Source organism: Merops nubicus, unplaced genomic scaffold (assembly GCF_000691845.1).
Source record: "Merops nubicus isolate BGI_N331 unplaced genomic scaffold, ASM69184v1 scaffold31887, whole genome shotgun sequence".
Classification (NCBI taxonomy): domain Eukaryota; kingdom Metazoa; phylum Chordata; class Aves; order Coraciiformes; family Meropidae; genus Merops; species Merops nubicus.
The window spans coordinates 1-15,790 of record NW_008621499.1 but is presented as its reverse complement, the minus strand read 5'-3'; the positions used below and the strand labels follow the sequence as shown (position 1 = coordinate 15,790).

The window sequence follows — 15,790 nt, the reverse complement described above, 5'->3', positions numbered from 1 at the left end:
CCTGCTGATTCCATATACCAGACTGCAGATAATGGCTTGGGAACGTTTTCAGATTTGATGTGTGGTAGCCCTAACTTCATAATGCACAAATAGTTTTATCTTCCTAATTCTTGAGGAAATTGGGCATCTGTGGGTTGCAGAAGCAGAAATTCCTTCTGAATTCTTTTTTCCTCTCTTTACACAAAAAAATGTGTATGATTTTGATAGTTAAGTGGATCTTTTCCATTGCAAGGTGTAATTTGAAGGAATGTTCAACACTTTGATGTGATTAGTGTCCTTCAACTGTTCCCTTCTTGCACAGCTTAACTGTTACATGCCTTGCTGTTTTTTCCTCTCCATATCAGAAGTTTCTACATGCAGCACCACTTGTGTACCTCAGAACAGTGTTGTTGTCGATTGAGGAATGTTTTATACTGTTTCCTTCAGAGGTCTTTAATTTGAAATACCAAAACCTCCTGAAGTACTGCCCTAATGCCTGTATGTTGTAAAATTTTCAATTATTTCACATAAATGACAAAGGATTTGGGCTACTTTCTGGATTTGTGTCTTGTTTTGCCTTTTAATTTTGATGATTCACCTTCTAGCTCCTTTTTCATTTCCTGATGATTCTGTTTATAACTGGTGATAATGTGTATAAATGATGCTTTCTTTGTCTTCTTGAAGTTATTAACTGAAGTTATTCTTGCTGGCAGGGCTTGAGTCTGAACAGGGAATGCTTTTACTTCACCTGCAGTGAAGGGGGACCAACTAAATTCCAGTGACTTCATTATCACTACAAAATCTTTTTGAACTCAGCTCTTCAAATGTCTTAATTATCTCACTGGCTTGCCTGTTAGTCATCCAAAATTATCTCCAGCTTAAGTTAGCAACTTGGTATTTCAATATGTACATTAAATGTTCTTTTTCCCACAGTGTTTTTGTGAAGCTGCAGAAGCCAAATGCTGCCATTAGAGATTGTGACAGGGCCATCAAGATAAACCCTGACTCAGCACAGACCTACAAGTGGAGGGGGAAAGCACACAGGTAATCAACTGCACCTCTACTTTATATCCTCTGTACTTACTTGGGGGGAGCAGGTTTTTTTATGCCTTAACTCCTCTGTGTCTCTGAACTGTCTGCCTTGTACCTGAGAGCAGTAGCCAGGAGCCAAGAAGCTGTTGTGCTCAGTGCATGGCCTACAGGAAGGAAAGGATGATGGGGATTTATTGATGGCAATTTATGAGTGGTCTTTCTGCCACTGTCTTCTTTTTTCTCTTTTTTTTTTTTTTTTTTTTAATATATCTTCTAAGCTCTGGTTACTGCTGTTCTGAACACCATTTTCTGATCATTTGCTAAAGATCATGAGTTCTAGGACTGGGGGTTTTATTTCTTGGGAGGTCTCTTATTTTCACTTAGTTAAGCTTTTATTTACCAACCCAGAATTCTTAAGCATTTCTCTGCTGTTCTTATTCCATTAGATGCTTTTACATAGTTAATTAAACTGCCTAGTTATTAAGGGAACCATTAATTTCAATTAAAGAGTGGTATTAAGCAAACAGTGTAATTATTTAAAATAGTGTCAGGCCAGTCTGCATCCCTTTCAACTACAGTTAAATTTTTAATTACAATAAATTAGCCAAAAAAAAAAGCGACACTTGCAGTCTGTATAAAAGTGGAAGGAGGAAATAGAACTTACAAAAAGAAAAAAAGGCATTTTAAACAGTGGTCAGAGAGAGTTTGATGTCTACAGCTTTAATAAACTGAATCTTGTGTGGTTTTAAGTGTTCTGAAGAACTGGAAGAGTTCAGTTTGCTTTTCCCTTCTGAATTCCAGACTTCTGGGTCACTGGGAGGAGGCTGCTCATGATCTGGCATTGGCTTGTAAACTGGATTATGATGAAGATGCCAGTGCCATGCTGAAGGAGGTGCAACCAAGAGTAAGTGGGGAGGCATGGTGGAGATCCCTCCTCTGAGTGACATTCACACTCCTCCAGTGTGCATTGTCTTGTGGGAATGTGTTCTTGTATCATCTGAGACTTCAACCTGAATTTATAAATGCTTCTGTCTTTCCCTCACAGCTGTTCACAGCTGCCTGCAGAGATATCCAACAAAATAATCCCTTCCTTTTTAAAATCTTCACAATCTGAAGCAGTTGAAGTTTGCCACGAATTTTAGAATCTAGACTAAAAGCATTCAGAAGAGCAAGAAAACACTGATAATAGATTTTTTCCCCAAGATGTTTCTGAATTGATCAAAGCTTCATCCTAAACGCATTTTACAAAGGAAACATTTGTTGGTGTGTCTTGTACATCCATGAGTCTACCCCATGAGGGCAGCATCATCTCTGTAGACTGGTTTTCAGCTTGTCTCCAGTAGTTGAACCCAGGATTCTTCCAATGAAGAGCTTTTGTGTAACAAATGTAGGACTGACAGCAGGCTTTAAAGTGGTTGTCAGACCACAGATTGCAGCTCTTGCATTGCACTGGCTTTACATGGGCAGGTTTGAGGGGTGGAGGAGACTCCTGTAAGAAGAGACGGGCTGCCCCAGTGTTGGAGGGAGCCAGTTCCAGTTGACTCCAAAACAGATCCACCACTGGCCAAAACTGACCCAGTCAGTGACACTGAAGAGTGAGGAATGAAGGAGTGAAGTTGAGCTTTGGGAAGAAGGGGAATAGAGGGAAGGTGGGTTTAGTTTTCTCTTTGTTTCTCATCATTCTACTCTATTCTTTTGGCAATAAATTACTCTTCCTCATCATGAGTCTGTTTTGCCCATGATGGTAGTGGATGAGTGATCTCCCTGTCTTCAACTCAAGCCTGGAGTGTCTCTGTCTTATTTTCTCTCCCTGTCCTTTGAGGAGGGGGAGTGAGAGTGCAGCTTAGTGAGCATCTGGCAGCCAGCCAGGCTTAACCCACCACATGCACCAACATTCCTGTGTCTCATAAATTCAGCTTTCAATTTGCCTACCACGTCTCTGCAGAAGACACTTGTCTCCAGCAAAATGACAATGGAAACCACCTCATAGCCTGTTAGGCTTCTGTGTTGGAGATTATTGATCTGTGGTAAATATAATTAGGTCTCAACCTTTTTTGTAAGAGGTATACTTAATGCTTGGCTGAGGAGGAACCTTTTATTTCCCAGTTAATCTGCCCATGCACAGGAACAGCAGAGTCTGTGGGACATTGATGGGTAGTTGCCAGCTGCATGGGAATTTGTAGATGTAGCTCAAAGGAAAACTGTATGCTCTTCTCATGGGTGATTTTGGTTTTTTTAATCTTTAGTAAGTGAAGATGATACATTCATCCAGCTTATTGAATTCCAGCTTTCCTGGCACTTAGCTTGTACCAGTTTCAGCTGAAAGTCTGACTCAAATCCTAATAAAGCTTAATTCATTTTGAGAAATACTTAGAAACAATGAAAGTCAAAATTTTGGAAACTTTGCGTCATTTAAAAAAAAACCAACACCACACCACTTATATGTCTCTTAATGAGCTACAGAATAGCTAACATCAGGCTCTCAGAACATGTACTGCCAGTGTGTCTTCTCTGCCAGTTTACTTCAAGAATGATGTGGTATGGATTGAGTGTCTCCTAGGTAAAATAAGTTGTCTTGAAACTTCACTGCCTATCAGATAATTTATTTGTTAAAAAAAAATTCAGGAAAAACAGAATATCCACTGTAGTATTAGGTAGTAGCTCTGATCTTGGACCTTGATTTTTTTCTGTGTTTTTTTTTATGCAGTGTTTTTTCCCTTTTCTGGGGCAGCTCCTGGTTTTAGAACTGGTAAAAACAGCTGGTTATGCTTCAATGTATTTTGTGTTGGAGTATGTTGTGTGATGGGCTAGGAATAGATCTGAACTCTTGGTGTTGTGTTGTGACAGGCTCAGAAGATTGCAGAACACCGTCGGAAGTACGAGCGGAAGCGTGAAGAGAAGGAGATCAAGGAAAGGATGGAAAGAGTGAAGAAGGCACGGGAGGAGCATGAGAGGGCACAAAGGGTGAATACTTAGGCCTTAATAATTTAGAGTGTGTCATTTTGGTTAAAATTAATTGCAGATAATTGCTGTAATTTAAAGTCTTTGGATTTAAATGTGAAAGAGTTGATTTGTGTTTTAGTTACTGGACCGATAATGAAATCTGGAGAGGAGGACATTGTGCTGCATCTGCTTTTGTTGCTTGTGACAAAACCAGGCTCTGGAATCTCTACTAATCCTATATTTCAGTTATTGTGTAACTGTACCAGAACAGTTTTCACTTAAAGTACTTATGTACTCCCTCCTGAAGTGGGAGGTTTTAAATTCAGTATAATACTTTGCTTCTCTTCCTCATTTCCTGACATAGTTTGCTTGCTTTTTCTTCATGCTTTAGTGATATATTTTAATATGCTGAGGGTGGGAGTTAGTTCTGAAAATGTAAGTTGAGGAGCTAAAACAAATCACAGTTCATATTCAGTCAAAATGTGCTCTGCAAAAACATACTAAAATAAGAGCAGACGTCCCTCTTCCTTGTTGGTGGCTTTGTATACAGTGAGGTGCTTTGTTTGCTGCAGTAGCCCACCTGCCTGAAACAGTCTTGGCTATTTTTTTTTCTCCTAAACCCAGTTAAGCAGTAGAAAGCAGGCTGCAGTTCCATTGCTTTGTGTGGAATGATGTGCTTTCATCTGCAGGAGGAAGAAGCAAGACGACAAGCAGGAGGAGCTCAGTTTGGTGGTTTCCCAGGTACTGTATTTTTGAGCACCAGTACTTGAGGTAGAGGTGGCTGTTGTTTCCATGTGGAGTGTTGGAACCATAGCTTATATAGCATTGGTTCTCAAGACATAAAAATACTTTGTGATGTTTTGAACTTCATAAAATAGCTCTGAATATAGTAATATTCATATTATGAATGTCATATAATTAAGAACCTCATATAATAGCTCTAGTGGGAGGAGGTATGAGGATCTTTCTCTTGAAGAGGATTTATACTGGATAGTAAGAGAGAAAGACAAATCAATGATCATGGTTAAAAGAATGAAAGGATATTGGTCGGAAAAAAGATGCAGTATTTGTTTGAGAATGTGGTGAAAAACTAGTGTAAAAATGTTTTCATTGGTGCCTTGGAACACTACACAGTGCTAGAACCTGATGCTCACTACAAGCCTCTTAAGCAGTTGGGTTAAAGACATGGATGAAATAAGATGTAGGTCTCCCCTGCAAGAGAAGGTGAAGACCCTGCTTTCCATTCAGTGGGCCAGCTGTAGCCTTAGGGGAGTCATGGCTTTGGACCTTTGACAAAGGAAATATCAACAAGCCTCCTGTATAGATGAATTAAATGTTTTTCATCATTCATTCTTCTTGTCTTGGGTTTTCAGGTGGATTTCCTGGGGCTATGCCTGGAGGCATGCCAGGAATGGCAGGTATGCCAGGTCTCAATGAGATCCTCAGTGATCCAGAAGTCCTTGCAGCCATGCAGGTGAGTCTCTGTTGAAATCCAAGTTCAATGTTCTGAGTGAGGGAGGAACAGCACCTATGGGCTAGGAAGGAAGAAGGATGTGACCTTGTGGATAGCAACAGGACACTTATTGCTCTTGTGAAATCTCTCCTGTGTGTGGCACCAGACTGTCTGGAATCAATATTAGCTATTTTTCATACTCAAAGGTGGGCCTCCCCACCCCATACTCACCTGTGACAAGCAAAAAGGCAAAACTGTGCACTACATGGAGTTCCTCATCTCCTTTGAGTCTCTTGACTGGTTAGTTTCCAACATGACATCATTCACTTGCCCCTTTTTTGAATGCACTTACATTGTGATGAGGTAATTGGGCACAAAGAGAAATAATTAATATTTTTGCAACACAATATGTTACAATAACATCAAGATAAGAATTGCCTTTAAGAAGGCTCCATTGCATGCTGATGATACACACCCCAACATGCTGTAGGACTCTTGCAAGAAGGCATGTTGATGGTCTCTTCTGATAATGCAGGCAGGCTTTGACATGTAGAACCTGTCAGCAAAGCCTCAAGTCTCTTGCTGACCTCTTGCACAAACTTTCCATCTAGATACGATTTATTCAGCCTTTCATCTGTGTCTTCTCTGCTGCCTGTTTCTAACATGTCCAGATGACTCTATTCTGGTCCCCTCTGAGCGGTGTAAGCTCCTCTAGTCCTAAATGACAGTAATCTCTGCTGCTTGGCTTCTTTCAGTGCAGCTGTGGAATATGTTGATGGATAATGGTAGCTGGCAGCTGTTCTGTAGGTCATTTGAGGTGTGATGAAAATGTCTGAAGGTACAGAATCACACAGGTCTCTCCCAAATCACTAATGTTAAGGTACTATTTTAATGGATAGTATGTAGAGGAGTTATTGCCCAAACTGGGGTGTTCTGAGAGTAAAGACCTTCCTGATCTCTTTAGACTTAGTGGCTATCATCATCTTTCAGTCTGTTCTCCATGAGCTAACGTTGAAATATGCCTTGAGTCTGTTAACATCTCAGTACCTTACAACTGTGTGTGCCTGAGCAGGAGCCAGATTGAACTGTCACACAGTCAGCACCAGCTTGTTGGGTGCAGAAGCAACCAGAGAACCACATCTGGCTGCCTAAGGGCACGTTTCCAAAAGTTACTGCTCATCATTGGCATAGAGAAGAATCTCTGCAAACGTGAATAAAAAAACCTCTGTCTTGATGAAGATTTTGAGTTCCATCACCTGCAGACTTATTGTCTTCAGGATATTCCCTTTTTTCATCCTTTTTTTTTTTTGTTTTAAATTGTGGCTGGTATTGGTTTTTTCTGCACAAAAGACTCAAAATGGCAAAATTTCTCTTGCATTTGTTTTTATAGCTTCTTAACAGTAGTAATGACCTTTGCAGTGACTTCTAATTCATGCTAGTTTAGCTCATTTGCCCCTAAGCTCTTTAGTCTCCACAACTGACTGACATTTTTGTGTGTATTTCTCTTATTTGACTGTTTGGGCTGGCTGAAGAATTCTGTAGTACTTCCTGTATTGCATGTGCAACTGCTTTCTCTGGACACAACATGATATTTGTATTTTGGGGAGTGTCATGGCTCAAACAAGAGGAGTGATGTGTAAGATGAAGCTGTGGATTCTTTAATTAACATGTAGTCATGTGGTAGACTCAAGTTTCCACCAAAATCTGTAACTTGGAAAAAGAAGAGTGATGACTTTTTCCTTAGAAGTATTTCTAATCCTTCTGCCACTAGAGTGTTAGAAAACTGAATGTTTCACTAATGTCATTTTTACACAATAGTTCACATCCCACCTTATGTACAAAACATTTCCCTAGGGAAAGTCTGAAATTTTATTTTAATAATACTGCTCATCAGCATGAAACCCTGAATGTGTGAAACATTTTTATAAACCCAGTCTGAGGTTGAGGACTTCCAGGGAGCAGAGAAAATCTATCCAGTGTCTGTTTTCTCCACTTTAGCATCCTGTTTTTCATAGATTTTGCAGATTCCCTTTTGTGAGGGAGACAAAACACTTGTAAATCCTTCTAACAAAAGCTGACTTGATTCTTGGTTCCCAACATGTGTCAAATGGGACTGAACCATGATTTTAGTGGAGCCCACACCTACCAAATGCAGTTTGGGATCAGACTGGTTGAACAGATTTTTTTCTGTCTGATGCTAGAGTGGAGAAAAGATGGTGTTACTGTGGCACAGACAGCTCTGAGGACACCAGTTAGGTTTCAAGGGTTTCCAAAGATTCTATCTGCCATAGAAATGGGCTAAAGGTCTAGGGAAGATTGTTTCTTTCAGTGAAACTACTTAAATATGCTAGAAAGAACAGCTGAAATTACAGCTAATGCAAGTTGTTTGTGTTGGACATAGTAAACTGCTTGCATTTTAGCTGGATTAAAGAAAACTTCAAACATTGCAAGATTTCCTATAATGGCAACATTTTTCCAGGCTGAGATGTAAAAAATTGGTCTGTACAGATTTATTGAAGGGCACTGTTCAAAACATGCACATGTAAAGTGAATAAAACTAGTTCTAGTTCAACGGAGACCAAAGGTGTACTAAAAGTACAGAAAAAACCATGAATGCTTCTCATACTAAATAGAGAAGATCATTTTTTTTTTTTCAGCACTGACTTTCATGTCTGTATATTTATTCATCACCTGCAACACAGTTGTGTGATGAGAGGTAACAAGGTTCTCTTCCAAGTGGGATTTCTCAGAGGAGGTGGGGAATTCCTGAGAATGAGGTTTTTAAAAGCCAAACATTGTCACATCATCTGCTCAGTCAGCAGAGTGAAGCTTGTGCTCCTAGGAGGAAAAGGGTGAAGGGAGGAGTAGCAGCTGCTGCTCAGGAGGGTCATCCTGTCAGGTGTTCTACACACAGAGAGCTCCTGCTTCCTTCAAAACACATTTGAAGGTGTCTGATTAGAAATAATCCAGTAGGTGAGGCTGTTTTTGATGGCTCCTGTTGTGGGGAGAAAGAATTCTCATCCCCCTTCACACTCATTGAGCTGTTCCTGTAGCAAGCTCAGCAATGACTCTGGTGTTTGCTGATGCAGCATTAACAACATCCATGACACCACTGGGTTCTCTTTAGACCTCTTGCCCAAAACTCTAATCTAGTTTTGTCATGTTAAAAGCTGAGCAAAACTAGTGTTGGAACCTCATAACCACTAACTTTTGTAGACTTTGCTTTACAAATGCCCTAATTGTTTCCTTTATTGTCCTGCAGGACCCAGAAGTTATGGTTGCGTTCCAGGATGTTGCCCAGAACCCAGCAAATATGTCCAAGTACCAGAACAATCCCAAGGTCATGAATCTCATTGGTAAATTGTCTGCCAAATTTGGCAGTAAACCATAAAATCCCTGGTTGTTATAAATCACATCTGAACGGGAAGGATTGGATTTGGCTAACCAGTGTTGCAATAAAACAAACCATTGTACCTCTGATCTTAAGAAAAGACAAGGGGTATTTGAAGGAGAACTGCTCTTCAGCCCAAAGTGTTGACTTTGTCCAATGATTGGTTTATAGCACTCAAATTATATTCAGATGACAGTTTCAATCATCCCTCCTTGCCCTACAGTTGCAACCTTTTATTGTATTCCAGGCAGTTTCCTTTCAATTAACACTCTTGTAAGAAATTGTAATATTCCAGGAGTGTAAGATAAAAACCTGCTGTTGTGTAGTTTTGAATTATTTTTTTTTTCTAATGAATTAATTACTCTTAGTGAGCAAAGAGGAAGGAACTTTAACATCTGAAGTCTGTCTTAATCCCCTTAGGACAGAAAAGTTGGCCTAGTGACAAATAGCAAAGGTGGGACAAGTCTGAAAAATTAACTGGATAAAGGAATTGTCTGCAAACACAAGTCCTTGATGATTTTTTTTTTTTTTAAATGAGTGACTTTATATAGCTATTAAAATGATCAGCATAACCATGCTAGTTAGTTACACACTGGAACTTCTGGCAGTACTACAAAGAACATTCTATTTTGTCCACCACAACTGTGCAGTAAGGGTACTGTGCTATCCTTTGCACAACCTGGCATGAAGTACATATTGCAGAGGCCACAGAGGTTTTGTTACTGGCTCAGTTCTTGTCCAGCACCTTTATGTAATGATTTTACTCATCAGCCTGGGAATGGGAGAGCAGCTTAACTGCCTGTGCTCCTGCTCTTGGCCTTCCCCAGTCAGCAGCTCCTCCTCTGGTTGCACTCGCCCCTCCTCGGGGCCACGTTTACCAGGTTTCATCTGTTTGGAAACTTTAGGGAAGGAATCTTATTCCCGTCACTACCTCTGTCCCACTGAATGCAAGCCATCCAGAACGTGTAAATGCAGAGTTAGAGATGAGTGTAGGGGAGAGAACACCCAACAACATTGCAGCTCTGGGTTCCGGGTTGGTTTGAGTCCTTAACGTGCTTACTGATGAAAATTTCCTGGCCAAAGTCCTGCTGTGTCTGTAGAGGTGATGACTTTCTTCACCCCATGCTGTAGTCTTCCATCTTTTCTTGTATCTGTTTCTTAAAAAAAAAAAAAACAAGCACCCAACAACAACAACCAAAAAGCCCCAAAAAATCTAAAACTGTTGTTGTCTTTTCATATTTCCATGTTTTTGAGGCTTGTGCTATGGATGAAAAGGTGAAATAATTGGAGCAGACAAAACTTTGTTCTAACACTTGTTGGGTTACCAGCATGGGGATCCTTGAAACAGTGTCTGCTGCTGGTGTTTGGTTAATCAGTCTGCCAATAAAGACAGCTCTCTCTTGTTTGTATTGGCTAAAACATTCTTATTCTGTGGAAGAAAGACCATAGTTACCTGTTCACCACTTGAGTCTCAACATTTGTGTTCCTCTTCTGTAATTCTGTCTCTTAAGCCATAACTGATGTTACCCTTTTGAAGTACCTCTGGATTGGTGTAGGAACTCGACAACAGTTGCAAAGAAAAAAAAATCCCCAAATGCTTTTTCTCATACTAATGACCCTGCAGAATGAAATGTGAATCAAGAAGTACAGTTCTGAACACTTAGCCTCTAAAAATAAAGTATGGTTTTGAAAAAGAAAGATTTTTGGGTTTGTGTAACTTTCTGAGAAAATCTATTTTACTTAAATTAAATGTAGAAGTACTTCAATTAAACTGTATATATAATTCACAGTTTAAATTGGAACTAAATGTTTAAGGGCTTGTTTTCATGACCAAAGGAACTCAAGCTGTGATTGAGTGTTGCTGTGTGCCTGGGTTTTGGTCACACTCTTGATCTCCTGTTCAAGAGGAGGTACTTATGTAGGTCAGCTCTCTGTAGAGGTTGAAACTCAGCTTCTTCATTCAAGCTGTGCATGAGTTGCAGTATCTTGACTATAGATTTATTCCCTGCAGTTTCCTGTGGCTCCATCTCAACTGTTTGTGTCTGTAGTGGGAGCACTACCCCACACTGATAGAAATGGTCGTGTTGGTGTCCTGCCTGCTTGCTCACACATCACCTGCCCTCACTCAGAGCTGGCCAACTACAGAAAAACATTCTCCCTGCTTTTGGTGTTGGCTTTAGCAGTCTAGCTGAATTCTTGTTCTTTGGGGACAGACATCCCCTGGCTCCCTGGTGTGTGGGGTTTTAGTGTTGCCCAGTAAGTTGATTGAGGAGATGTCTGGACCTCATCTCAGTTCCTCAGGTTGGCATGTGGACATCTAAGCAGCTGGACTGGTTTGGACAGAAGTGCAAGTGCAGAAAGTTAACTGCAGAGATGAGCAAAGATTGTAAGTTCCAAATGTGGGATGCAAGTAGCTATGTGAGGGAGTTATTTTCAGGGCTTGCTCCACTATTTACTGGCAGCTCTTTGAGGTTGTTTGCTTCCATTGCAGCATGCAGTAGGTGTGGTTCTGGCAGGTACAGTGGCAGTGCCACTCAGCTGAGTGTTTGCCTCTGAAAGCTGCCAGTGGACAAAGGGCCCAGGGTCAGGGCAGCATTTCTGCCACCTGAGGCAAGTCCTGGACTGTGCCCTTTGGCCAGCCCAGTGCCACAGATCAGATGACCTGGTCTGCCAGAGGGTACAATGTTAACACCTCCAGCTGACTGAAGGCATAGGGTCACAGCCTTGTTCTTGTCTGGGTGTGAGTCTGAGTGACTTGTCTGTCCTGTGTGGTTCAACTGCTGCCTCCAGGGAAAAGAAATGTTGGGTCACATGCCACTTCCAGGCTGTTGTACTTCACAGCGAGCCCCTATTGCATGTGGAGAATGCAAGGCTGGGTGCTTTTACCAGGATTTCTTTGAAATTTTCTCTCACTTCAGTGTTGGGCTGTGAAGAAAAGCAATTTGTGAGAGTGGCTTGCTTTGTCTTTGCTGGAAGGCAGTGATCAGATGGGCAGGAGCCAGACTCGTTGGAGGAAGGCAGGTGGGACAAGACTGGGCAGAGCAATGGTAGGCCAGAGGCAGACTGGGTCAATAAATGAGCATTAAAAAGAAGTGTTTGAGTAAAACTATGTCATAGAAACAGCACCTTGCAAGGGGTCAGCAGCAGTATCTGTAGTTTAAAAAGTATCTGTCTTGAAACACCACTTTGTTTTTCTTGTTTGTTATGTTCAGGGCTTTTGCATAAAGCTTGTCTAAGTTCCATTCTTGCCTACGCTGGTACATCCTCCTGGGAGATCTGAGAGCAAATAATAGTGTTATGGGAGCTCGTAGCAACTGCTGTCCAAGCAGAATCCTTCACCCAAAGGGATGGGAGGTTGTGGATCTAGCCAGGGTGAGTTAGAGCCAGATCAGCTTTGGCAGGGACCTTCCTGTGGACCTTGCTCCTGACTGGAAGTGTCTGGAGCCCCTTTGAGACCCCCCAGGGCATCTAGGCTGAGGGATGCTGCAGTGCTTTGGGGGCTGTGGGGCAAGCAGGTTGTTGGAATAGTGCTAGAGGGTGGTTTCCTTTCCTTGGCTGCAGGCTCGTGGCTGGTACTGGTAGAGAAGTGGGTTGGCATCCTCAAGCAGGAGGGTGATTCACTAGGGAAATGGTGGCAGCGTTTTCTTCCAGTGGGGGCCTCAGCCTTAATACATGGTGGAGTGAGGGCAGAAAAGGAATTCTGGGTTACCAAAGAGCTGAGATGGAGTTAAAAAAAAGGCAGCTTCCAATCAGATGCAGAGACCACTGTATTGAGTGCTACAGGACGAGTCACAGGAGGTCAGTAGTGTGATAAAAGCAAATGCAGATGAAGGAGAAAGAGTTTTAATGGGACAGAAATTAAGCAGGTCAGGTGGTGGCTGGTGGATCTGTGCTATGGAGCAACAAAAAGAAAATTCAGGTGACTTTGGGCTCCAGGTCGTTGATCACCTTGTGAATCAGAGTTTAGGTAAGTCACATTAGCCTGGTGTGGTCCTCACAAACAGGAATTTTATGTGAGACAAACCTTCCTTCACCCCTCACTGACTGGAGGTCCCACTGAGTGTAAATATGGAGGACTCTCCTGTAAATCTGACTCTTGATGAGTAACCAACTCAAGATGTTAACTTGTAATCTTGCTAACCAAGTGTTATTACTGTACCTGTCTTTGATGTACAAACACGCTTTTGAAATGTATATTCCAGATGGATGGTCTCAGACAAGCTTGAGATCCTGTCAATAAATAAATGTATTTGCAAGAACGTGTTATGACTCTTTGTTAGTTAAATGGGTAACAAACTTCGGCACCTTTGTTGTTGCACATGTCTATTAAAACCAAGATTTTTTTAAATGTCTTCCTTGTAGCTACTGAAAGATTTGTACAAGTTGCTATTGTACATAAAGTAAATGTGAAAGATTACAGGATTTGGGGTAGCAGTTTATCTTGGAATTTCTTCCTAAGAACACCAGCTGAAGCAGTCAGATGGCAAGCACAGTTTGTTTGAAACAAAGGTATTGGGAAAGAGCAGGAACTTACTACTCAACTGTTAGTTGATGTTAGATATTTGTCAAGTGCCTGGGAAAAAAAAACAAACACCAAGGCGCCAATAATTATTTGGTAATTACTTAGTCTGTTTAAAACTAAAGGTGGCTGAGGAACATTCGGTCTGAACTAGCAAAGCTGTTGAACAAGTGGCATAATAGGAGATTCAATTTTCAAATTACAAATGCAAGTGATTTAAATCGAAAAGCATTTCAGCTTCTCTGATGGCCCTGAGCCTGGCTGAAGTGCGTAGGGAAAACTCAGTGGCAAAATATCTGTTCAGACAAAACGCATGCACACACATAATTAAGAAATGGGCTTTTTAATATATTTGTGATACAATGCTTGCTTCTGGAACAGGCTGGTCTTACCATGGTCTTAGACTTCAGTCTCTTCTTGCCAAGTGTGTGTGATCAAACATTGTGTTGTGTAATGGATTCAAACTGTCAGCACATGCAGTCTCATTTGTTAATCTCTAATTACTTCGATCTGTGATGTACTGGGAGTATGATCCAATTTATCAACCTTTTCTGAAAGATCATGTTTTGCAACAGATTAAGAAAGTCCTTTTAAAAGTAGTAATTAAATATATCAATGTGTTTTTACTCTCTAATGAACTGAATTTCCAAGGAAAAAGAAGGCATGCATTTCTAAGGGTGTTTTTTTTTTTGGTAAATTAATGTTAGAATGAATAATAGGGTAAAACTGGTTTAAATTCAGAGTTCATCCTTTAGTTGCTAAGGTAAATTTGACCTCTGGAGTCACTAATAGTCTCTTCATTCTTTGTTGTCAATCAGAAACAAAGCTGTGGGCCAGCCAAAGAAAATCTCATGGCTAAAGCTTCTCAAGATCTCCTCACTCCTTGTACAGGAATCTACAGATTTAAAATGATGCAAACAAATTACTAAGATGGAGTTTGTGTACAGAGAATGTATTTATAGTTGCTTAACTTGGTTATAGGGTGGTATTTAAAATGTTGCTAAATAAAATAGCAGTAGTATAGACTGATTTCCATTTATGATGGAAATGGAACCTGAAGTACAAACTGACTCCTGGTGGAAATAAAAAGGTTTTATTGGTGATTAAACCATGATGAAATGATAGTTAATTGATGACTAAAAATGAAATGGTAATGAAATTGTTAAGCAATAATTGAATGGTAATTAAACAGTGATTTGACAAGCATTTAAATTATGATTTCAACAATAATTTCGATGGTGGTCACTCACTGAACTTCTAATAATCATTCAGCTCTAGCTGGATATCTAAAAATACCATTAGCATACAATATACTTTTGGCCTAATGTAAAATGTCACTTATCTCATTATACGTATCAGATGCCAGGTAAGGAGGTCTCTTAACTTTGAGGTGTAACCTGGAGAGAGATCCCTGCTCAAGAGGGAGATCATCACCGAGCAGACCACTGCAACACAGGACAGCTCATGGAGACTACAGATATTTACACTGTAAAATGATATATATTTTATTACCTCTAGAGGAGACATATTGTCTTCTCTTCATAATAAAATGCTAATGTTGAATGTTTGGAGAAAGGAAGCTGGAGAGAAAAGGTATTATTGTTGTTTCAGATGAAGGAACAATGACTTTCCTCTGTATTCCAAGTACCTCAAATCTATTTTTCTTAAAGATACAGAAAATATTCTAAGCTTTCATGAGGTAAGGTCTGTTTGGTGTAGAGAAAAACGTATCATTCAAAACTATATCTATAAAAAGCACTTCAGATCTGTTTTTTTTTTCCATCTAACTGGGAATAACAAACTTTAGTGCCCAGGGGTTCCAGTAATGTCATTGCCCCCTGCTCCTCATTTTTCTCTCTGACTGCTAGGTGCTGAAATTCCCCTTCTCCTGGGTGTCTGCAGCCATCCTCCCACCTTGAGTGATCGTGCCCCTGGTCGGCAGTGGGGAGGCCACAGCTGGAGGACTGGGGTCAGTTTTGGGCACCACAGGATAAGAAAGACGTTGAGGTGCTGGAGCAGGTCCAGAGAAGGGCAGTGAGGCTGTTGAAGGGTCTGGGGAACATGGCTGGTGAGCGGCTGAGGGACCTGGGGGTGTTTAGCCTGGAGAAGAGGAGGCTCAGGGGAGATGTTATTGCTGTCTACAGCTCCCTGATAGGAGATTGCAGTGAAGTGGGCCTTCATCTCCACTCCCAGGTGGACAAAGAGGAAATGGGCTCAAGTTGTGCCAGGGGAGGTTCAGACTGGACGTTGCAGGAAGAATTCCTTCACTCTGAGCGCGGTGAGGCATTAGCCCAGGCTGCCCAGGTCGGTGCTGGGGTCCCCATCCCTGGGAGTGTTCAAACACCGCGCAGACGTGGCACTTTGCGACACGGTTTAGCGATCACGGCAGCGCCGGACTGGCGGCTGGGCGGGATGATCCCAGGGGCCTCCGCCGGCCCCCTCAGCGCCGCGGTCCCCTCAGGGCCCGGCCCTC

The 15,790-nt window shown here is 41.3% G+C and overlaps 1 protein-coding gene across 1 annotated transcript in view; it reads left to right on the top strand.

The window, feature by feature from the left end:
* Positions 1-8,875, top strand: part of ST13 (suppression of tumorigenicity 13 (colon carcinoma) (Hsp70 interacting protein)) — a gene marked incomplete at its 5' end in the record, with an annotated part of 12,459 nt that extends 3,584 nt beyond the window's left edge. The window contains 6 exons of the mRNA XM_008944508.1: positions 913-1,023; positions 1,813-1,915; positions 3,859-3,975; positions 4,644-4,695; positions 5,328-5,428; positions 8,670-8,875. Of these exons, the coding sequence (XP_008942756.1) occupies positions 913-1,023; positions 1,813-1,915; positions 3,859-3,975; positions 4,644-4,695; positions 5,328-5,428; positions 8,670-8,798 (613 nt within the window). The remainder of the gene's footprint in view (positions 1-912; positions 1,024-1,812; positions 1,916-3,858; positions 3,976-4,643; positions 4,696-5,327; positions 5,429-8,669) is intronic.
* Between the last annotated feature and the right edge of the window lie 6,915 nt (positions 8,876-15,790).